Source organism: Tamandua tetradactyla, chromosome 10 (assembly GCF_023851605.1).
Source record: "Tamandua tetradactyla isolate mTamTet1 chromosome 10, mTamTet1.pri, whole genome shotgun sequence".
In the NCBI taxonomy this organism is placed as follows: domain Eukaryota; kingdom Metazoa; phylum Chordata; class Mammalia; order Pilosa; family Myrmecophagidae; genus Tamandua; species Tamandua tetradactyla.
The window spans coordinates 108275830-108298444 of NC_135336.1; the positions used below are offsets into that span (position 1 = coordinate 108275830).

At 64.7% G+C, this 22615-nt stretch overlaps 1 protein-coding gene across 1 annotated transcript; it reads left to right on the forward strand.

The window, feature by feature from the left end:
* Positions 1-1146: 1146 nt before the first annotated feature.
* Positions 1147-21991, forward strand: COL6A1 (collagen type VI alpha 1 chain). The gene is made up of 35 exons (XM_077119243.1): positions 1147-1339; positions 1660-1789; positions 2802-3002; positions 3546-3705; positions 4421-4549; positions 4626-4646; positions 4827-4847; positions 4923-4967; positions 5444-5497; positions 6063-6107; positions 6242-6268; positions 6756-6782; positions 6874-6918; positions 7230-7283; positions 7479-7541; positions 8027-8089; positions 8309-8362; positions 8453-8488; positions 8830-8892; positions 10392-10454; positions 14952-15014; positions 15872-15934; positions 16531-16581; positions 16680-16715; positions 17576-17638; positions 17868-17933; positions 18258-18293; positions 18472-18508; positions 18808-18816; positions 19263-19396; positions 20032-20141; positions 20263-20446; positions 20523-20703; positions 20835-20864; positions 21019-21991. Exons 1-35 carry the CDS (start codon positions 1246-1248, stop codon positions 21639-21641), a joined length of 3081 nt encoding a protein of 1026 aa, XP_076975358.1. The 5' UTR covers positions 1147-1245; the 3' UTR covers positions 21642-21991.
* The last annotated feature ends 624 nt before the right edge of the window (positions 21992-22615 follow it).

The window sequence follows — 22615 nt, forward strand, 5'->3', positions numbered from 1 at the left end:
ACCACCCCGATCTCAGCAACTCAACTCAGCGCACACCACCTCTCAGCCCCGGGCTGGGGCACTGGGACGGCTCAGCTTGGTGCTGGAGGAGCTCTCGGTGTCGTGGGCGTTTCACCCGTTATTTCTGCACCTTCTCCCCAAACTGCACTCCTCGGAGCGGCCTCCCTTTGTGGAAAGAACAACTCGGATTTGGGGGCCAAGTGATCTGGGGGCCAGGCCTTGCCCGGGACCTGGGCCCGCCTGTGCCAGCGCCTGGTACCCGGAGAACCCAAGCCGGAGGCCCCAAAGCCCCGGGCCCTGGCAGGATTGGGAGATGAGTGGCGGGTAAATGACAGCGGAGTCTGTACTTTCTGTAAAGTGACATGGGGGCAATGCCGGAAAAACCCCCAGAACAGCTCTGGAGTGGGGGGATGGAGTTACGTTTTTAAGTTTTTTTCTCGAAGGTTTCAATAATATAGCTTTTGTATGTTTTTAACCTATGAAAGGTTGAGCTGACGTTAAACAAGTGTCTCACGGAAACTTCTCCGGAGCTGTCTCCTCTCCCTCAGGGTTGGGTCCTGATTTGCTTGCAGAATCACCGATGCCCAAAGTAACTTTTTTGTTCACTTTATTTTTACATAACGAAAAGGAACAATCTTTTTAAAATACGTATTTGACTCTGTGAAGGAATATTTGCATGAAAAATAACTTGGAAGACCTGACAAAGTGATAGATTCAAGCATTTAAACGATAAAAAGTGGCTAGCAGTGGCCGTAAACACGGACAATCAACGGCACATGCAGTTGTTACAATAAACAAAGTTGGGGATACAATAAATGAAAAACACCAGATTCATTTTGGGTTAAATTCTTTTTTGGACATGTGAAATCCCAGGACAGTCTAGTTTACTCCACGTGAGATCTCCAGGGCGCTGCCAGCACTAGCCAGGAACTGGGGGAAGGTGGAATCCTTAGCTCGGTCGTCCCTCAGCCCAGACCTGCCCCAGCGCGCAGGGCCTTCTCTCCCGGCCGCCTCTGGGGTCAGGGGCTGGGGCTGGGGCCTCCAACTGGCTCGCAGCTGGGCCCCGCCCCTGCAGCGCTGGGCCCCGCCCCACCCGGCCCCGCCCTCTCACTCTGCCCGCCGCCCGCCCGCCCGACCCTCCCCCGCCGCAGCTGTAGATCCGGACGCAGGAGGGCAGAAGCCAGCCGTGTCCTCGCCGGCCCGCCCTGACCAGCTCCTGTGGATGGTGACCGGCCGGCCAGCGACATGAGGCTGTCCCACGCTCTGCTCCCCCTGCTACTGCAGGCCTGCTGGGGGGCCGCCCAGGACGTGCCCGCCGCCAGGGCCATCGCCTTCCAAGGTGAGGAGGGGCCGCGTCCCGGGGCTCGGTGCATGGGGGGACCACTGGCCCTTGCCCTGGACGTGAAATGGCCCCGCTAAGTGCCCTGTTCCGGTGGGTCCCCAGGAGGGCCGCAGCCTGCCCACCCCCCGGGGACATGGGGCAGCAGGGGCCCCAGCCCTGCATGGGCCAGGCCGAGCCTCCGCCCCCCGCCCGGCAGCCCAGGGCACACCTCAGTGAGAAGTGGTCTCGGGGGCCGGGGCCGGTGGGATTCTCGGGAACTCGAGCCCCATTTCCCACGGCCGGAGGGCCGCGGCCTAACGCCTGCTCCCCGGCCGCAGACTGCCCCGTGGACCTGTTCTTCGTCCTGGACACGTCCGAGAGCGTGGCCCTGAGGCTGAAGCCCTACGGTGCCCTGGTGGACAAGGTCAAGGCCTTCACCAAGCGCTTCATCGACAACCTGAAGGACAGGTGGGGGCAGCCGATGGGTCCTGCGGGCTGGGGCTGTCTCCACCCAGCGCCCCGCTCCCCACCTCCTGGGGTCCCTCTCCGTGCTGTGGCCTGTCAGCAGGGACCACAAGGGGCACAGCTGTCCCTCCACACCGAGCTGCTGCTGTCCCCAGGGAAGAGGTGGGGGGCACTGCGGCCCTGCCTTCCGCCTGGAGGGGCGCCCTCTTTCCAGCCTGGCTGCAGCCCCCACCCGGGGCCCGTTAGAGCTTCCCCTCCAGACCGGGCCGCTGCTCGCTGGCACTGGGGCCCCGACGGCGGGTGGGGGCAGGGGTGGGCCAGGGTGGGCCAGGGTGGGCCAGAGGCAGGCCCAGATAGCTGGGAGGGGATGGGGGGTGACGGGAGTGTACCCAGAAAAGGCCCAGGAGGAGGGCAGGGGGTACATGGACTGGCCATGGGGACAGGAGCCAGGAGAGACAGAGGGTCAGGAGCTGGGGGGGAAGAGGAGCCGGAAGGGGCGGGGAGAGACAGGCAGTGCTGGGGGGCAGAGAGGAGGGCTGCGGGGAAGGGCAAGCGGGGAGGCTGGCCTGGGGTTGTAGGAGGGCCGTGCTGGCCAGGACCAGACGTCCTCAGTGTGGGCATGGGCTGGGCCCAGCTTTGGGATTGGGGTGCCACGGGCACCCCCTCTTTCATTCACTCACCCCCGGGGCAGACCGGCGGGTGGGAGGAGGCGTGGCGGTGGGGGCGGCCCTTTCCCCAGGGCTGCCGGTGCCAGGGCTTGGGGTGCAGAAGCACACACCCGACCGGAAAGTCCCCCCACGGCTGACCGTCCCTCCCGTGGGCTGCGTGGTCAGCACCGTCAGCCCCTCCGCAGGGTCTGCCCTGCACCCCTCCTCCTGCGGCCCCAACAGGGACCCGCGCCAGGTCCCAGGATGTAGCGGCGCCGCAGCTCACCGGGCGGGCTGAGCCCTCCGGGGCCCCGCCCACCGCGGTGGGGCCCTCCCGCCACGGGCTCCCTAACCGCCCCCGCCCGCAGGTACTACCGCTGTGACCGCAGCCTGGTGTGGAACGCGGGCGCGCTGCACTACAGCGACGAGGTGGAGATCATCCGCGGGCTCACGCGCATGCCCGACGGCCGCGACGCGCTCAAGGCCAGCGTGGACGCGGTCAAGTACTTCGGCAAAGGCACCTACACCGACTGCGCCATCAAGCGCGGCCTGGAGGAGCTGCTGGTCGGGTGAGACGGGACCGCAAAACTTCATTTTCGCTTTTGATGTGCTTCTTTTAAAACAATATTTTAATTGTATGCAACAAACAGACGTACAAGCATTCTTCACACGCACACATTCCGTGCACGCTCACTCACAGTGGCTCACAGCATCATCACGCAGTGTGTGTTCATCGCCACGAGCATTCTCCCAAGCACTTACATCTCTCCAGAAAAAGAAATACAAAAGGAAAAACTCACGCGCCTTCGCCTTACTCCTCCCTCTCACTGACCACTACTCAATTTACTTTAACCTTTGTTCCCTATTATTTATTTTTTATCCGTTTTTTTTTAAAGAAGTCATCCCCAATTTATACCAGGACCAAGAAAAGGAAGTGTGGGCCCCAGATGCAGCCGGGTAGGGGCCCTGGGCTCCCCACCCCCGGCCACCTCCCCCCGGGCTTCAGCTCTGTGGCTCTCGACCGGTCAAGGGGTGCCCTGAGCTTCCTGGCCGTGAGCGGCCGGCCCAGGGGCGCTGGGGCTGGGGGTCTCACTGTGGCCGCGCCATGGCAGGGGCTCCCACCTGAAGGAGAACAAGTACCTGATTGTGGTGACGGACGGGCACCCCCTGGAGGGCTACAAGGAACCATGCGGCGGCCTGGAGGACGCGGTCAATGAGGCCAAGCACCTGGGCATCAAAGTCTTCTCTGTGGCCATCACACCCGACCACCTGGTAGGAGCCCACCTGCACCCCCAGACGCCACAGGGGCCTCCCAGGGCCAGCAGGGCAGGGGCTGGGGACTGTGGAAGCCCGGCCCCACCCCGCCAGGCCCAGACCAGGCCGGCCCTCTTGCCAGGCTTTGTCCACCCTCCCTGCCGCTGCCCAAGGCACAGCCCACGCTGAGTGCCAGGCTGCCAGGGGGCTGGAGACCTTCCATGAATGTCCTGGGTTGGCAGGGCAAGTGTGGTGTCCTGGGCAGGTGGCTGTCCCGGGCAGGTGGGCATCCCATGCAGGTGGGCTGTCCCTGGGTAGATGGCCGTCCCGGGCTGGTGGGCTGTCCCCAGGCAGGTGGGCTGTCCCCGGGCAGGTGGCTATCCCAGCCAGGTGGGCTGTCCTGAGCAGGTGGGCATCCTGGGCAGGTGGGCTGTCCCAGGAAAGTGGCCATCCCGGGCAGGTGGGCTGTCCTGGGCAGGTGGGCATCCCGGGCAGGTGGGTTGTCCCCGGGCAGGTGGGCTGTCCCTGGGCAGGTGGCTATTCTGGCCAGGTGGGCATCCTGGGCAGGTGGGCTGTCCCAGGAAAGTGGCTGTCCTGGGCAGGTGGGCTGTCCCTGGACAGGTAGGCTGTCCCGGGCAGGTGGCCGTCCCGGGCAGGTGGGTGTCCTCAAGGCACAGGTGCCCCAGGTGGGTCCCACCAGCACAGCCCATTGCTGTGGTCCTGCCACCCCCAGGAACCCCGGCTGAGCATCATTGCCACAGACCACACGTACCGACGCAACTTCACGGCCGCCGACTGGGGACAGAGCCGCGACGCGGAGGCAGCCATCAGCCAGACCATCGAGACTGTTGCAGACATGATAGTAAGACCCCTCCCGCCGCGGGAAGAGCACACACCGTAGGTAAAAATGCTTGCAACGTCTCTGTTTCTCTTTTCAGAAAAACAACGTGGAGCAAGTGGTAAGAGCCCCTGCCGTGGCCCGCCGGGTCCTGGGACAGGGTCCTGTGCCGGGCATCCCCAGCACCCGCTGCGCCCCCGCACGGGGTCGGGTGGGCCGTCCCTGAGCCCGGGGCGGCTTGGGGGGCCCTAGGCCCAGCTGAGCCCTCTGACTTGGTGCCTCTGTCCCCCACGCCCCCCAGTGCTGCTCCTTCGAGTGCCAGGTGAGTGAGGGGGTGGCAGCCCGGGGAGCGGGGCCAGGGCGTGGGGTCTCGAGCTGACAGCGCCCCATCTTGCAGCCGGCCAGAGGACCTCCCGGGCCCCGCGGTGACCCTGGCTACGAGGTAAGCGCTGACCCCGCCCTGACGCTGTGGGTGCGGCCCCGGCCCACCCGGGGTGGGGGAGGGGCCCTGCGGCGGGGGTGGGCGTGGTTTGCGGGTCCTGGGGAGGCCCTGGCCCATCCGTGTGCTGTCCCTGCGGCCCTGCCCTGTCCGCGCCTGGGAACGGCCTGCTGGGCACCGTGGGCAGAAAGTGGGGGGCCACAGCCGGGGCGCTCACCCAGGGCCATCTTGAGAATGAGTTGCCAGACCCCGGGGGGTGGGGGGGGGAGAAGCACCCGTGGCCCAGAGCCAGGACAGACACACGGCCTTGCTCAGCCTGGCTGCACAACAGGCTAGAGGTGACGGGAGGTGCACAGAGCCGTGGCCCCGCTAAGCAGAGTGGACTCCGTGAAAACCGCGCCACGGGCAGCAGGAGTCCCTGCCTCTGCTTTTCAGCAGCCGCAAGCAGCCCCTCACTGCGATCTGTTTTTGTGTTCCAGGGAGAACGTGGAAAACCAGGCCTCCCAGGAGAGAAGGGGGATGCCGGAGATCCCGTGAGTGCTGGGCGCTGGGCTGGGGGCAGGAGGGTCCTGGGGCTTCCTATGAGATGAGAACCAGGCCGCAGAAGCTACCCGATCAATGGCTGGGGTCTAAGTGTGGGCTCAGTGACCCTGCGCTCTGGAGGGTGTGGCCTCCGTGGACCCGGGCGAGGGCTGGCAGGTGGCGCTGGCACCCGCATTTCCTTGTACACCCCCACCAGCGGAGCCGCCCTGCTGGCACTCGGGAGGCCAGAGGCTGGGGTTCACACCCCAGGTAACAAGTCACAGGACACTGCTTCAGCCCTACCCCGGCCCCTCCTGGATGCCCTGGAAGACCCCTGCCTCAGCCCGTCCAGGATGGGGTCTGCTCTGCCGGCCGTGCCGGCTGCAGTGTGTCCCAGAGGCAGCCCAGGGCGCTGGGTGCCCACAATGCCGGCCAGGCCCGCGGTGGTCCCGTCCCCACTTCAGGCTCTGCAGTGGGCAGGGGTAGAGGCGGGGGCAGCCTGAGTGGCGGGGGCGGTGGGGTTGGCATGGCACGTTCACCCTTCAGGGTCTGACTGTCTCTTCCTTTGCCTTGCAGGGAAAGCCCGGGGACCTTGGCCCTGTCGGCTACCAGGGGATGAAGGTGAGCCCCTCCCCCGCTGCAGCGCCCCCCCCCCCCCCCCCCCGCGCCCTCCCTGAGCTGCCGGGAACCCCCGCCCCGGCCGACCCAACCCAGCTGCTAACCCTGCTGCTCTCTCCTTTTGTTGTGGTGTTTAGGGAGAAAAAGGAAGTCGTGGGGAGAAGGTGAGTGAGATGCCACTTCCACTGCCTCCTACCTGGGGGGCCCGGCCTGGCACAGAGCGCCCCCCACCCTAGGCTGAGCCCCAAACCCAGCTGCCTCCTCACCTGCAGGACGAAGCGCCCGTCTCCTGGCCCAGCTAGAGGGCCCGGAGTGGTGGGGGGCCTGGCTGGCACCCCGTCACCAGGGACAGGTGAGGTGGGCCCCCTCCCCCACGCTTTGTCTCTGGACACTCCAGCCCCACACAGGACAGCGCCCCCCACCCGAGCGGCGACGCTGCTCCCGCCACAGGCCCAGATGCGCCCAGAACGGCGCCCCGCCCGTCCTGCCCCGCCCCGGCCCGCATTGCTCTCAGCAGTGCACCGGCTCCCACTGCTTTGGGGCGGCTTGAACCCCGCGGCCCTCGCGGGACCCTGTGTGGCCTCCGCGGCAGGCCCAGGGTGGCGGTGCCGTGGGCCCTGCCCCCCTCACAGTCCTCTGCTGTCCCCACAGGGCTCCCGAGGACCCAAGGGCTACAAGGTGAGTGTGGGTGGGCCGGCTGCTGTTTGCACCCCACGGGGCGGCCCGTCGTGCCTCGTCTGAGCCTTCCCTTCGTTTTCACGCTCTGCAGGGGGAGAAGGGCAAGCGCGGCATCGACGGCGTGGATGGCGTGAAGGTAACCGCTGGCCACAGGAGGGCCGGGCCAGCACAGGGACTGCGAGCAGAGCCAGATACTGCCCTGGGTAAATCGGACGGGGTGGGCAAGTGCAAGGTCACAGGGGCTGCTCCAGCAGAACGGGGCGTTCTCAGGAGCCTCTATGATGGCACAGAGGGCAGGTGATGTTCTCTGTGGATGCTTTCTGCCAAGCTCCAGGTCCCAGTGGACCCCAAGCCAGCTACCTAAGCACAGAGGTCTGACCATGGTGGCTTTCCTGGGAGGGCTGGAGGAGCCCACTTGACAGTCTTATCTTTCCTTCCTTCTTCCAGGGGGAAATGGGGTACCCAGGCCTGCCAGGCTGCAAGGGCTCCCCTGGATTTGATGTGAGTGCCTGTTCTCTTGCGATACTAAATAACCATGAGTTTTCAGGAATGATGATTGGCTCAGATGCTGTTTCCACAACACTAATGGGTGCTGTTTCTGCCTCCAGCCTCGACTTCTAGTGTGTGTCAGATGCAGTGTTTGTGTGGGGCCGGCTCCTGCTAACTCACAGTGTCTGGGGCTGGCTTTTTTTCTAGGGCATTCAAGGCCTTCCTGGGCCGAAGGGCGATCCTGGCCCGTTTGGACTGAAAGGAGAAAAGGTGGGTGACTTGAGCCCCATGGGCAGGAGACCCTACTGCCCACTGAGATTAGAAACTTTCCAGCACCCTAAAGAGCAGGCGTGAGGTCCTAGCTGCCCTGGTCTGGGCAGGGGGCGAAGCCGAGGAGGGGAAGCCGAGGGCAAGAGGTCAGGAGAGAACACCTGTCCCCCTGGCCGCTGTCTCCAAGGGAGGGTCTCCCCAGCCCCACAGCTGAAGCCTCCCCTGTTTGGGCAGCAGGGGCTCCCCGGTGGGCTCCGGGTACCTACCCGGTGCTCAGTTTCTTTCCCAGAGTCTGACCCAAAAAAACAGAGCCACAGTGTAAGTGGCGGCAGCCGGAGGTGCAGGTTGCGTGGGCAGGGTGCCTGGAGTTTGGGTGGCAGCACAGCCCCCCAGGACAAGCCCGGGACGCGGCCTCTGCTTCAGGCTTCCCCCAGGGGACCCCCAGGTGCGGCAGAGCCCTGCATGACCCCCACGATGCTTTCCAGGGCCAGCCTGGAGCTGACGGGGAGCCCGGGAGGCAGGGCAGCACGGGGCCTCCCGGCGACGAGGTGAGAGACCTGGGCCTCCCCGGCCGCTGCGCGCGCTCTTGATTGGACCCAAGCGGACTCGTGAACGGTCCCGCCCTCCCCCACCGCGGCCCGCACCCCGCACCCCGCATTCCCCGCACACCCCGCCTCCTACCACCGCACAGCGTCCGCTGCCCCGCCCTGCCCGGCCACGCCCTCCGTTACTCGATTTCGCTCTGACCGCACCTGTTCCGCCCTCAGGGCGAGCCCGGAGAGCCCGGTCCTCCTGGAGAGAAGGGAGAAGTCGGGGACGAGGTAAGCGGGCCCCGCCCGTCTCCTGCCGCAACCGCGGCCGCTGCCCGCGCGCACACGTAGCTCTAATGCTTGTCCGCCCCCCCATCCCAGGGAATCCCGGGACCCGACGGCGCCCCCGGAGAGAAGGTGAGTCAGCCCGGGTGGGGCCGCTGGCGCCTTCTGACTGCTGTTACCGGACTTGGGTCCCTGGCACGGACCCCAGGAGCGCCTGTGGTGGGCGGCTCCCACGATGTCCCGAGACGCACCTGCCCAGGCTGCGTTCACCCCGGGGTGGGTACGGGGAGGCCTCCCTGTGCCCCTGCAGCAGCTGTGACCCTGGGCCCAGAGGCGGGTCGCTGCGGGGGTTCTCCTGGGCCTGGAGTCGCTGAGGCAGCCCGTGCTGGGGTGTCCTGCTGGGACAAGGGGGTGGTCCCGGTCCCCAGACCACAGCCGGGAATGTCACTGACCTGTGGCTTCTCCCCTCTCAGGGTGGCCCTGGAGAAAGAGGACCGCGGGGAACCCCCGGTGTGCGGGGCCCAAGAGGCGACCCGGTGAGTCATGGCTTCTAACACTGACCCCAGGAGGCTGCTCAGAGAGGGGGCCCCCAAGCCCTGCGTCCTCCCCACCCTCCGCCAACCCTGCCGCTCCCAGGTGGCCAGCGCCGCAGCCACCCCGTGCGGAGCCCCACGCCCAGACCCCGTGGTGTTGGCCGTCCCGGGGGCCTGGGGCTGGTGCTCTGCCTGCTGCCGCCAGTGACCCAGGAGCAGGAGAGCGGAGCTGGCCTCGCCCAGGCCCCCCGCGGCTCTGTCAGTCTGCACGGTGCTCAGAGGGCATGCGCTCCCTTCCAGCCCACACGGAGCCATGGCCAGGCGCACAGTGAGGGACACGTGGTTTATTTCACCAGCCACCCCCCACGCGGATATTTGGGCACTCCTAAAGATCTGCAATCCCCCCAGCCACTCTGGAGACTCTTTTTTTATTTTTAACGTAGACAAAGCTTGAGTTGTTCTTTAGAATCATTTTCCTTCGTTAAATTTCAAATGCAAGTGGGAAGATCAGAGCGGTTGGCTGAGGGGGTGGCATTTAAAACCTTGCGCAGAGACGCGAACGGGGCAGGGCACCCGTTTGCTGGGTCCCCGCCTCGCGGAGCTGGCGCCGGCAGCCTGTCCCCACGGACACTGCCAGAGAGGGCCTTCGCCAACCCTGTGACTCACTGGAAGGGTTTGCTGGGCCCAGCCGTGGGCAGCCGGACACGCCCTGTGGCTTGTCAGAGGCAGGGAGGGCAGGAGACCCCTGCCCTGCCCCCTCTGCTTGGAGGCTGAGGCCCTGGCTGCGGGCTGGGAGGAAGGAGGAAGGAATTTCTCAGTCTGCTGGCTGAGTCATGAAGCCTGAGATGCAGAGCCAGAACCCCTGCCGGACCCGACTGCCCGCTGCAGGCAACGCCCCGAGAACAGGACGTGCCGGTGGGGTGCTGCCGGGGGGCGTCCACCAGGCTGGACACTCCCTCCCCCTGCACCCACTGTCCCAGGTGGTGTCACATCCAGCCGGCCAAGGCAGCTTCCCGGGGACCCAGCCTCAGACGGAGAAGGAGGAGCTTTCTGATCCCCTGTTCCTAAATCCCCAGAGGCTCCCAAACCCACATGCCTTGTGGGCGTGCCAGGGAGGCACCTCCAGGTCAGGTGATGGGGTTTGGTCTCCCGACCCCAGCCTGAGGTCAGGAAATGGAGCTTTGTCCAGGGCAGGCAGGGCCCCAGGGGTGCAAAGACCAGCCCTGAGCCCCAGGGCTCTGCAGAGGGCTGGGTGGGTGTAGAAGTGAGTGGTGTGGAGCCCAGGAAGGGGGCGAGGCGGACAGCAGCCCAGGGATCTGACATGGCTGCTGCTGACCGCTGGCCTCTGAATGAGGGACGAGTCCCTTCCACCATCACATGTGCGGTACAGCTTGGCAGGGAGAGGACAAGAGTCCCACAGGACCTCGAGCACACGGTCAGTGTCCATGGCTGGCCCCAGCCCTGCAGCCCTGAGGCTGCACTCACAGGCTTTTCCCCCCCAGGGAGAAGCTGGGCCCCAAGGCGACCAGGGCAGGGAAGGTCCTGCTGGCATCCCTGGAGACCCGGTAAGAAGCCAGCCGCCAGGGGCTGGGCTGGGCTGGGGACTGCCTTCTTGCCTGCCAAGTCTGCGGAGCTGCTCGAGGCACTGCATGGGTGCAGTGTGCAGCGTGTGCCCTGTCCCCAGTGCAGGGGGCACCGAAGGGTGTCTGCGGCAGGAACAGTGGCAGGAGGCGGCAAGGGCAGGCTGGGCACGGTCTGCTGAGGGCGGGGCCTGCCCCTGCTGCGCAGGTGCTCGGCTGCTCGCCCACAGGACCCCAGCCCCTCAGGAGGCTGCCTGGACACAGAGATGAAGGGCAGTGCCCCCCCACATGGCACCTCCGTGAGAGCCCTGGCCTTGAGAAGGGGTCCGCAGCTGGTGGAGGAGTGTGAAGGGCACAGTGTGGGGGCAGGAGTAAAGGCTGGAGGGCCACCAGGTCCACAGCCCCCATCTACCCATGGGGTGGGTGGGCTGCAGGCTGTGGGTGCAGACGTGGGCTTACCCCTCCTGGAGACCTATGCCCCAGCAGGATGAGGGCTGCTTAGGGGGGCCCTGGAGCCTCTGAAACACCCCCAGAGATGCAGTGTCTTTGCCCGAGCTGGGCCTGGAGGCCAAAGTTCTGCCTTCGCCAACCTCTTGAACCCCGGCGTCCAGGGTAGTTGCTTGGCTCGGCTCTTTGGCCTTAGATGGACTCTTCCTCTCCAGCTCATGTGAGAGATCCTTCCAGAGAAACTTATGTCTGAGTCAATCTGTGCTGTTTTCCTGCCCCTCGTTGCTGGGAGACCTTCTCCTGGGGCGTTCAGCCAGCATCCACTTTATGACTCTGGAATCTCCACAAGGAAACCCTGACCACAGCTCCCTGCTAGTCCCGTCCTTTGGGCTTGGGGTGGCTGTGTGTCTCCTTGACAGTGCTGAGGGAAGACAGGCTTTTGTGCCCTACCCTGGTCTCAGGGCTGCCGGCCAGCTCTTGGGCAGTCACTATCTTGGCTGAGCCCCCCCTGGCCTCATGACATGGCCCTGTGAGGGGAGCAGGGGACCGATGCCACTTTGGCTGCCAGGATGGGCCATCGCACTGCTGGCCACCCCAGTGCCAGTGGTGATACAAGGAAGGCTCTTTTGGGGGGGCAGGTGAATGCCGCATCCTGGGGGGCACGCAGAGGCCCAGCGGCAAGGTCTGCGGAGTCTCCCGGTGTGGGCAAGAACGGTATGCCAGGACCCCTGCCCACGCCAGTGGGCTCTGGGCCTGCACCGGGGCCCCTGGCATGTGTCAGGACAGCCCACCCCCTGTCAGTGTTCTCCTTGGACCGACCTCCTCCGGCCCCCAGGGTTCTCTGTGCCCCACCCTGAGCACACTGTGTGCTCTTCTGCTTGGTGGTCCCCTAACTGCAGCTGCCTGCCCACCACTTCTTCCTTAATCTGGGGTACAAGTGTCCACTGCAGCCCAGGCTCTGGTGGGCGTGTCCTTGCCTGGGCACTTGCTTGTCAGACAGTGTAAATCTGCTCCCAGTAAGACCCTCCCTCCTAGGCTGTGGGGCCAGCCAGTCATCCTTTTGAGACCCATATCCCTTCAGCTTACGCTTTCTGCACAGGTGTGAGTGGCTTCATCATATAGAGGGGATGTCATGTGGGAGGGTTCAGGGCAGATCGTGAGCTGGTAGCCTTTGAGCTGAACCTCGGTACTGAGGAGTCCAGGTGAGAGAAGGGAGCAGCCTGGCCAGGTGCAAAGTGGACAGCTGAAAGCATCTGTGGTGAAATAAGCTGGGATTTCAGTGGGGGCCAGGGCACTGCAGGCACAGAGGCTGGGGGAAGGGAGCTGCAGGCACAAAAGCTGGAGGGGGCAGAGAGCTGCAGGCACAGAATCCAGCCTTGGCCAGGGGGCTTCTGAGGGCCTGCATGGAGGGCAAGGCCGGTATAATTTCTCATGGCACCTGCCGGTGACTTGGAGGCTTTTGGTGGCTCTTCTTATGGAGAGGAATTATGAATTGGAATTTTGAAATAATAAGAAAGAAGCAGCAGCTACAAAGTGGCAGAGATGTTTTGAGAATTTTTTTTCGGTCCATTCCAGGATGAGGGTGAAAAGGGGAGGGCAGAGATTATTTATGAGGTAAATGTGAGTCTGTCTTGAGACGCAGCGAAGAGCTCGGGGAAAACTTTCTTTGCATCTAACTTCAATAAGAGCTCTGAGACCGGCCTGTCTGAGGAGTGCTGTCCCCCCATGCACTGTGTGTGAGGGCCCTGCAGCGGCCGCGGTGGGCTTGGGTGTGGGTCAGCCTGTCTGACGGGGGCAGGCTGTGGCTCTTTCTGGTTTTCCATCTTGCAGTGAAGGGTAGAATGTCCAGCTTTAAGGCTTAGATGGGCTTTAGACATGCAGACAAAAGACTTCTATGAAAAGTTATTCCCCCATGTTTTTGTTTGTCCCAAATAAAAGAAATACATTCACGTGGTTAAAAGTAACATCACCAAAGGGAGAAAGAGTCTTTCCTTGCCCACTCCCCCACCAAAGGCTTCGATGTTCAGTTTCTTGAGTCCTCCTAGAAGAGGGCTGTGTGTGAGAGAGGCAGTGTGAGTGCAGTGTGCTGGCCACACAAACAGAAGTGTGCCGCGACCCGCCTTGGGGATGGTGCATCTCAGGCTCTCAGACCCAGCTCAGCTCGTGCTCTCCTTGGCTCCACGACCGTCTGTTGTGCAGCAGCCAAAGTGCTCGCCCAGACCCTGCTAGACAGAAAACTGCCGCGGTGCATGTCTATGTCTGCCCGTCTGTCTCTCAGCCCATCTGTCCACCCATCACCATCTATTCATCCCTCCATCCATCACCTATCATCTCCATATCTGCCCGTCCATGTGTCGTCTGCCCATCCATCCATTCATCTGTGCATCCATGCATCCCTCACTTCCTTCTCTTCATCCACCCTTCATCTCTCTGTCTGTCTCATCGTCTATGTCTTCTTACTTATCCAACTCTTACCCTCTTTCTGTGTGTCCATCTGTCATCTGTCAGTCTACTTACCTGGTAACTCTCTCCGTGCATCCCACCCCCGTCTGTCACCTGTCTGTCTGTCTACCATGTATCTCCAAATACTTGCAAGCCTAAGTCCAGAGGATAAATTCTTAGCAGCAGAATTTCATGGCCAAATGGCATGTGTGAGTGGGTGTTATTTTTCAAGTAATTCTATAAAAAGAAAAATAGCCACAGCCTACATTCCTTCCAAGAGTGTAAAACAGTGGCTGTACCACCCTTGTTCAACCACGCTAGATATTGTCAAACTTCACAAGCATGTGTCTGCTGTTCCAGGGAAAGCTGAGTCCCGTCTGCTTCGCCCACTCTGTGCTTGTCCAGCGTGCCCGGCCGTCAGTGCCCCCCGCCCCACGGGTGCCCGGCCGTCAGTGCCCCCCCCCAGCGTGCCCGGCCGTCAGTGCCCCCCCCCAGCATGCCCAGCCGTCAGTGCCCCCCCCCAGCGTGCCCGGCCGTCAGTGCCCCCCCCCAGCATGCCCGGCCATCAGTGCCCCCCCCAGCGTGCCCGGCCGTCAGTGCCCCCCCCCAGCGTGCCCGGCCATCAGTGCCCCCCCCCCAGCGTGCCCGGCCGTCAGTGCCCCCCCAGCGTGCCCGGCCATCAGTGCCCCCCCTCAGCGTGCCCGGCCGTCAGTGCCCCCCCAGCGTGCCCGGCCGTCAGTGCCCCCCCCACGGGTGCCCTTTCTCCATTGGATCCCCATTCGGGCTCATGTGCTGGTGTGCTGAAGCTCTTCCCACTTTGCAGATATTTTAAAATTTGCCTGTGACCTTGTTATGGAATCCTATGTTTAAAATATCCTGCTCCTTTACAGCATTGTGGAAATACCCATTTTATTGTACTTTACACTTAGATCTTTGATTTGATTGGAATTTGCGTTAGAAATGAGGTGGGCTCTAGGTTGGATTTTCTGTGCCAGCTATCATTGGACATGGATTGTGCAGGTTGTCTTTCTCTTCTGGTGAAAGTGCATCTCTGGCATATTCTAAAGCCCCTTGTCCATGAGTGTCTCCGGGAATCACTGTGGGGTACTGCCCACCGCCCCAAGGAAGGAGCTCTGCCCAGCTCCGGCCGACAGTGCCTGGCTGGGCCTTCTAAGGACCCTGTTTGATTTTGGTTTCCAACGTTCAAAGCAACTAACATTCACTGTAGAGAAAGAGAGAGAGAAGCTGTAGATGAGCATGTGGGGACAGGGTCCCTACCATGTCTGGGCTGCAGGGGAAGTTGTGCCTCCCACAGGGGCAGGCCCAGTCCTGGAGGCTGAGGTGTCAGGGAGCCATGGCACCCGCAGCCCCTGCGCCAAAGGCATTTGGGTGGTTTGCACTGGCACTCACTGAGGCCGCAGAGGCCCCTGGACGTGACTCAGAGGGCCGGAGTCAGAGGGCTGGGTGCCATGTAGTGATGGACCTCCGGGCACGTGGACAGCTGAGCGGCCTTGACCCCAACACTTCCACTTTCTGGGGCCGGGGCCTGGCAGAAGGGGACGGGCTGGCCACTGATGGACTGTGTCCTTGCAGGGCGAGTCTGGCCCCATCGGACCTAAAGGATACCGGGGTGACGAAGGTCCTCCGGGAACCGAGGTAAGTGTCCCCCCCGTCCCCCCAGGAGGCGCCCGGCCCCTGCGCCTCCGAGGCCCCCTCCCCACTCCACCCCTCCCCCCCCAGAAGCCTCCTTGTTACATCACACATGCACGCTTGGCCACGTCTCATGGCACACGGCGGCTTAGAGAGTCTGGAAAGTGGAAAGCATTTTTCTTAATTAAAATCTCCTGAAGTTCCACCTCCCAGAGACAACCAGCATGAACATTTGGATTTATTTCCAATTTCTGTTTTTTCCCTTTTACATATCATGCTTTACAAATTTGGCTTCACCTGTTTCCTATTCACCCGTTAGAAGCATTTTCCTAAAACCTTCACGGTTTTGCAGAGCCCTCTGGATGGGCGCTTACAGCATCACGCTCGGGCACCCTTTGTTCTTCCAGCTCCCTTTGCTGGGCTTTGGGGCCTCTGAGTCCCCAACAGGGCAGAGCAGCTGCCCCGCCCCCACTGCCCATCGTGGCCTCAAGTTGCAGGGGCTGAAGGCGGCAGTGCCCCAGCCAGGCACCTGGGGTCCCTAAAGGCGCTGCCAACCCACCCGGCCCACAGCCTGTCCCTCCATGCCCCGCCCACAGCCTGCCCACGGCCCTCCGGGCCCCGCCCACAGCAAGGGCCCCGCCCACAGCAAGGGCCCCACCCACCGCTGTCCCTACACTCCATCCCTGGCCCAGGGAGTCCTGTTCTGCATATCATTTGTTTAAATCTTTTAAAGTCTTTACCATGTTGATGTGAAAACTTGTCACTTTACCCAACTCCCCCTTTACTTTTCTAAGAGGGGCTCCACCTCCAGAGCTGCACAGCCCACTCGCTCACACGGAGTGCCCACTGCCCTCTCCCCTTAGGGTCCCAGAGGCAGCCCCGGACCTGCAGGGCCCCCCGGCGACCCTGGGCTGATGGGAGAGAGGGTGAGTGGCCATGGCCGTGCCCCATGGCCTGTCCCGGGCAGTCAGGAGAGCGCACCTTGGCAGTAGAAGATGCCCAGAGGGTGGCACGCCGGGCAGCTGCAGTGTGGAGGAAGAAGAGGGCAGGGCATGGGGCTGGGGTCGGGGTTGGGGGGCAAGTTCCATTTCATGGCAGCCTGAATGGGTGGGCAGGCTTGGCCACATCCTGGAGGGGGTGCTGGTGGGGGGCCCGTGGCCCAGTGAGCCCACGGGCACTGGGGGCCTGGGGAGACCTGGCAGGTGGGCTTAGAGGGCCCAGGTGTCTGGCATACAGACCGGGCCCCATTGCCAGCCCTGCATGTGCTCCTGGCAGGGTGCGGGGGAATTGGCCTGAGCCTAAGGGGGGGGATAGAGGAAGGACAGAGCCGGGGGGGGGCGAGGCGGGATCAGCAGCCAACTTGGGAGGTGGGCAGGCCACGCGCCGCTGTGTGGGGTCCGCGTGCTGGCGTGTTCTCTGCACTGTCGGGAAGTCCCCTGCCCTGCGGTGTGCGGGTGGCAGGCCTGGAGCATGCTCCTCCTGCACCCACCCTGGCATTGCACAGCGACAGCTCTCTCCACAGGGTGAAGATGGCCCCCCTGGAAATGGCACCGAGGGCTTCCCTGGCTTCCCCGTAAGTGCTTGTGGCGCCGGCCCCACGCCTCTGTGGGTTCCCCCCAGCCCAGGGTCCCCCTTAAAACCTGGGGTGACCATCCCGCCTTCTCCATACAGGGGTACCCAGGCAGCAGGGGCCCACCTGGGATAAACGTGAGTATACCCTAGCCCCGCTCTGTCCAGCTATGTGCACACCCACAAACACACACATACATAGGTGTGCACACAACGGCACGCAATGTGTACACACACAAACCTGTGCATAATGCACACGCAAGCGCGCATGGATATGCACGCACATATACACGTGCACACGTCACTACATGCTCCTTTGTGCACGTGTGTACACAGATACACACGTGCACATATATATGCACATGCCACATTCACGCACACACCCCACAGAAAACACACACTCACATGCACACATGTGCACACGTCATCAGGCCGCACGTGTGCTTGTGAAGACCCAGGCCTGTCACTGAGGTGCCCCTGCAATGACCAAGGCCACGTGACCCCCTGAGGCAGGAACCAGCAAAACTGTGTGAGCTTTCCCTGGCCCCGGGGGCCCCTCGACCCACACATCTGGCAGCTATTGTGCCAAGAGGAGCCCCTGGCCAAACTGGCCCTTTACCACAGGAGAGGTTGGGACAGGGCTGGGGTCCCAGGGCTTCCTGGGCTGGTGGGACAGGGCTGCTCTGAGCGGGGGGATTGCAGGAGGCCCACAGCCACATCCCGGTGTCCCCAGGGGCTCAGTGCCCTCGGGTACGCCGGGTGCCTTTTGTCGGAGGTCTGTGCCCACTGAGGCACCCCAGATACGCCCGCAGCCGCCAGCCGCCCATCCCCACACGCAGAGCTCAAGCAGGCTGTCGGGGACGCAGGCGCCCACGCCTGTCCATCCCCTCAGGGTCAGGGAGCTTCTGCCCACACCCCGGCAGTGACCCCCAGTCCACGCCACACGCTGCCTGTGGGCGCCACTTGCCCATCTAACGTGGGGTTCTCATCATTTCCAGGGCACGAAAGGCTACCCTGGCCTCAAAGGGGACGAGGGCGATGCTGGGGACCCCGGAGAAGATGTGAGTGAGGGTTGGGGACCCCAGATCTGGCCATGCAGAGAGTTACCTGCAGCCCAACTCCCGGGGAGCCCCTGCCCTGACTGTGGGGGAGGCAGCCTGTCCCCAGGATGCACGTGCTGAAAGCCTGAAGGCGGGGCCTGTGGCTGGGGGTGGTGAGGGCTCCGGGCTGGGATGTGCAGCCTGTGGGCTCTGGCACTGTGCCCACCTACCCCTCCCCACTCTCCCCCAGAACACCGCTGTCTCCCCGCGTGGCCCCAAAGGAGCCAAAGGGTACCAGGGCCCCGAAGGCCCCCAGGTGAGTCCGCTCGAGGGGGCCACACCCCAATCTGAGGCTGCCAGAAGGACGGGGTGCAGAGATGGCCCCGGAGATAGGACCGGGAGGGGGAGTGGGCAGGAATTTGGGGAGGGGTCCCAGGGAAGGGGCAGCCGGAGCAGAGCCGTTGCCCAACTCTGGAGGGCCGCAGGTCTCAGGGGAGCCTGCTGCCCCTGGGCCGTGGCCGCAGGTTCTGCACGCCAGCCTCCCTGTGGGTGCCGGGTGCACAGCGCCCTCAGCCAGCGGTGTGGGAAGGGGTGCAGGGGGCCCTCGCCCTCAAAGCCTGCTCACTCTGTTCTCTGGCAGGGACCCCCAGGACGCACAGGACCCCCGGGACCAGATGTAAGTGGCTGTCGGAGCCATTCGGGATCCCAGGCCCAGGAGCCTGCTAAAGCCCTGAGACCTGCAGAGGGGTGGGGCTTCACCTGCACACCCCTGGGGCTCTGGCCCACCTGCTCCCCTTCAGCCCCAGGCCTGGGGGTCTCCGTGGGAGCTCAGGGCACCCCTCTTCCTTTACCAGGAGTGTGAGATTTTGGACATCATCATGAAGATGTGCTGTGAGTACCTTGCGCCCCTCTGGACTGGTCTTGGGAGGAAGAGCTGCCCTGCCCAGCGCCCATCCTCTGCTCGCAGGCGGTCCCTGCAGCCTCAGGGCTGGGCAGGGGGGCAGGTGGAGGGGGCCAGCCGGGTGCCCCCCACTTGAACAGGTGTGACCAAGCCTGGAACTGGGCAAGCGCCCACCACTCAGGCAGCCCCTACCTCGGCCATGGGGCCGCCCCCCAGCCCCCAGGGCACCCCAGCGTCAGGATGGGGCCAGGGGCAGCCGTGTAACTCCCTTTCTCCCTTCCTTTCTCAGCTTGCTGCGGTGAGTTTCACTTTTTAATCAATAGAGGCATGTATGTTGTCTTTTAAGTGGAATGAATGGCCGCCGCTGGTGGCAGAGGTCAGTTCCTGTGGCCCTCACACACCTGGGCCTTCCCGGGCAGCTAACCTGCCCTCCTCCCTCCCTCTTCCCTCCCCCTTCCCCTCCCTGCACCTGGTGTGCTGGGCCATCCTCCACTGGCCTTTTCCCCCCACTGTGAACCACCAGCACCCAGGCAAGACCAGGGAACCCTGAGCTTGTCCTGCCCGTGGTCCGGCCTGGGCCCCAGATCTGGCCTGCGGAGAAGGACCTGGAGAAGGCAGGGCAGGCTCCCCTGGACCTGGGACGTGAGGAGGCTGGGCAGGGGCAGGCGAGGGCAGCTGCAGCTCCACCGGGGGTCCCTGGGTGGTGGGCATGCAGTCCTGAGGCTGACAACCCACCCCATGCAGAGTGCAAGTGTGGCCCCGTGGACATCCTGTTCGTGCTGGACAGCTCCGAGAGCATCGGCCTGCAGAACTTTGAGATCGCCAAGGACTTCATCATCAAGGTCATCGACCGCCTGAGCAGGGACGAGCTGGTCAAGGTGAAGGCGGGAGCCGGGGGTGGGCGTGTGGCCCCTAGGCCAGGCCCAGGCAGTCCGCGGCCGTGGTGGGCTGGGGTGGGGAGTGCTCAGGCCACACCCACCGGCAGCTCAGAGCCCTGCAGCACATGTGGACGCAGGAAGGAAAGCCCATGGCTGGGAAGCTGCTGGGAAGTGGTGCCCGGGCGCGCGAGCAAGCCGACTGGCGGGTTGGAGGTCAGGGGCCACCCAAAAGAGGGAGGTGGCCCTGACCACCCGGCAGGGCTGAAGAGCCCCAATTCCATGTGGGAGCCCCCACTCTTCCCGCACAGCTGCTGCTGCTGCCCTGCTTCGTGCCAGGGCAGGGGGCCCCTTGGTGGGGCGGGGAGCCGTTGGTGGGGGCACCGCCGTTCTAGCCCATGACTGGTCTTCTGGGGTGCTGGGCGTCAGCTCAGAGGTGCCCTGGGCACCCAGACTGCGCAGCCTCTGAGAAGGCTCCGGAACAGCCGCCGGGTCTCCGGGCCTCTGCCCGCCCCTGGCCTGGGGCCTCGGCCCCTCGCGCAGCCCCTGTCCAACCACCGGGAACCCTGCTCTTGCGCGTGGCGTTTGTCGCGGGACCTGGGGGCGCCCTGACCGCGGCCTCCGTGTCCCGGCCGCAGTTCGAGCCCGGGCAGTCGCACGCGGGCGTGGTGCAGTACAGCCACAGCCAGATGCAGGAGCACGTGGGCCTCAGGGACCCCAACATCAGGAACGCTCAGGAGCTGAAGGAGTGAGCGTCCCCTCATGCCCTCCCCGGCCCCGCCTTTCCCGGCCCTCCCCGGCCCCGCCCTTCCCGGCCCCGCCCCCGCACCGCACTGCACCGTGCTCCTCACTGGCCCTTGGCCGTGCAGAGCCGTGAAGAAGCTGCGCTGGATGGCGGGGGGCACGTTCACGGGCGAGGCCCTGCAATACACCCGCGACCGGCTGCTGCCACCCAGTTCCAACGACCGGATCGCGCTGGTCATCACCGACGGCCGCTCGGACACCCAGAGGGACAGCACGCCCCTCAACGTGCTCTGCGGCTCCGACATCCAGGTGGGGGGAGGGCCGGGGGGCGGGGGGCGACCCCGGCCCGGAGCCGGAGCGCTGGGTGCGAGCTCGGCCCCCGCAGGTGTTCTCCGTGGGCATCAAGGACGTGTTCGGCTTCGCGGCGGGCTCGGACCAGCTCAACGTCATCTCGTGCCAAGGGCTGTCGGCCGCGGGCCGCCCGGGCATCTCGCTGGTGAAGGAGAACTACGCGGAGTTGCTGGAGGACGCCTTCCTCAAGAACGTCACGGCGCAGATCTGCATAGGTACGGCCGGGCGGCCCTCCCCAATGCGCGGAGCAGGACCGGGGCGGCTCTGCCCGGGTGGGGGTGGGTGGGGGTGGGCGGCGGCGTGGCTCGCGCGTGGCCGCTCACGCTGCCCGGGGTTTCCCTTACAGACAAGAAATGTCCCGACTACACCTGCCCGAGTGAGTATCGGCCCCCGAGGCGCTGGGCGGGGTGGGGGGGTGCCCTCGGGGCAGGACGGAGCGGGGGATGGGGGCCTGGGCGGGGGTGGGAGTCGCCCGCGGGGCGTGGCCCCGGAGGACCCGGATCGGCCGCTGACGCCCGCTCCCGCCGCAGTCACCTTCACTTCCCCGGCGGACATCACCATCCTGCTGGACGGCTCCGCCAGCGTGGGCAGCCACAACTTCGATACCACCAAGCGCTTCGCCAAGCGGCTGGCTGAGCGCTTCCTGACGGCGGGCAGGGCCGACCCGGCCCACGACGTGCGCGTGGCCGTGGTGCAGTACAGCGGCCTCGGGCAGCAGCGGCCGGAGCGCGCGGCCCTGCAGTTCCTGCAGAACTACACGGTGCTGGCCGCCGCGGTGGACTCGCTGGACTTCCTCAACGACGCCACCGACGTCACGGACGCCCTGCGCTACGTCACCCGCTTCTACCGCGAGGCGTCGGCGGGCGCGGCCAAGCGGAGGGTGCTGCTCTTCTCCGACGGCAACTCGCAGGGCGCCACGCCCGCGGCCATCGAGAAGGCGGTGCAGGAGGCACAGCGCGCGGGCATCGAACTCTTTGTGGTGGTGGTCGGCCCGCAGGTGAACGAGCCGCACGTCCGCGTCCTGGTCACCGGCAAGGCGGCCGAGTACGACGTGGCCTTCGGCGAGCGGCACCTGTTTCGCGTGCCCAGCTACCCGGCGCTGCTGCGCGGCGTCCTCTACCAGACCGTGTCCAGAAAGGTGGCGCTGGGGTAGCGCGGAGGCCGGCGGCCAGGCGGATGCGAGGGGCCTTCCGCAGCCCACCCAGCCCGGCTGCTACCGGGAGAGCTGACACGCCACGGCGCCTTCCATGGGCCGGGCCGCCGCCGCCCGACTTGCGCCCTTGGCGGCAGCTCGGAGGAGTGACCCCGGCCCGTGTCCCTTCGGACCCCAGAATAAAGGTGCTACCCCCGCCGGGCCCTCTCCGACCAGAGCTTGGACTGGACGTGCGAGTTGCTGTCGCGGGTGACCTGGAGCTGTGAGAGCCCCTTGCTTTTCCCTCGTCCCGGGGCCCTTCTCAGCTGGGTCCGTGTCAGGGACTTTCCTGAATAAAGTTGTTCACTTCACATTCTCTCCGTGTTGTCTTTCTGGCGAGTCCCACAACGGGGGACCTAGGAGGGCGCAGCCAGACCCGCGAGGAGCTGGTGAGCGCGTGGGAAGGGGGCGCCCTCACTGAAATACGCCCCGGGACCCGGCACAGGCATGTGGCAGGCATGCCACTGCAGAACCAGCCACGAGGACGTGACACACGATGGCAGCGGAACCCGTCCTGCGTGGACTGGGGTCAGGCATCTCCATGGGGGCGGGAGGGAGGGAAGCGGGGAGAGGGCCACCTGACTTGAGCCCCCCCACCCCTCCAAACCCCCATCCCCCGCTGAGCTTAGGGAGGCCACGTGGGAGTGGAGAACCCACGGGGCAGACTGGGGAGCATGGCCCCCCCACAGCATCATGCGAGGAGCCTCCAGATGAGAATCAACAGCTCCAAGCCTTCTCGTGCGCCCAGGAGGGATCTCCTGGGCCTGGGGCAGTGGGGGCGGGCGACAGCGGCCTGGGATCCCTAGATGCTGCCCAGTTCTGCCCAGAGCCCAGGCTCTCCCTGCCTGCAGCTGCCCACGGGTCCCAGGAACCACTCACCCTACCTCTGCCCCCCAGCCGCATAGCAGGTCCTCACCGCGTGCCCCCCTAGGAGG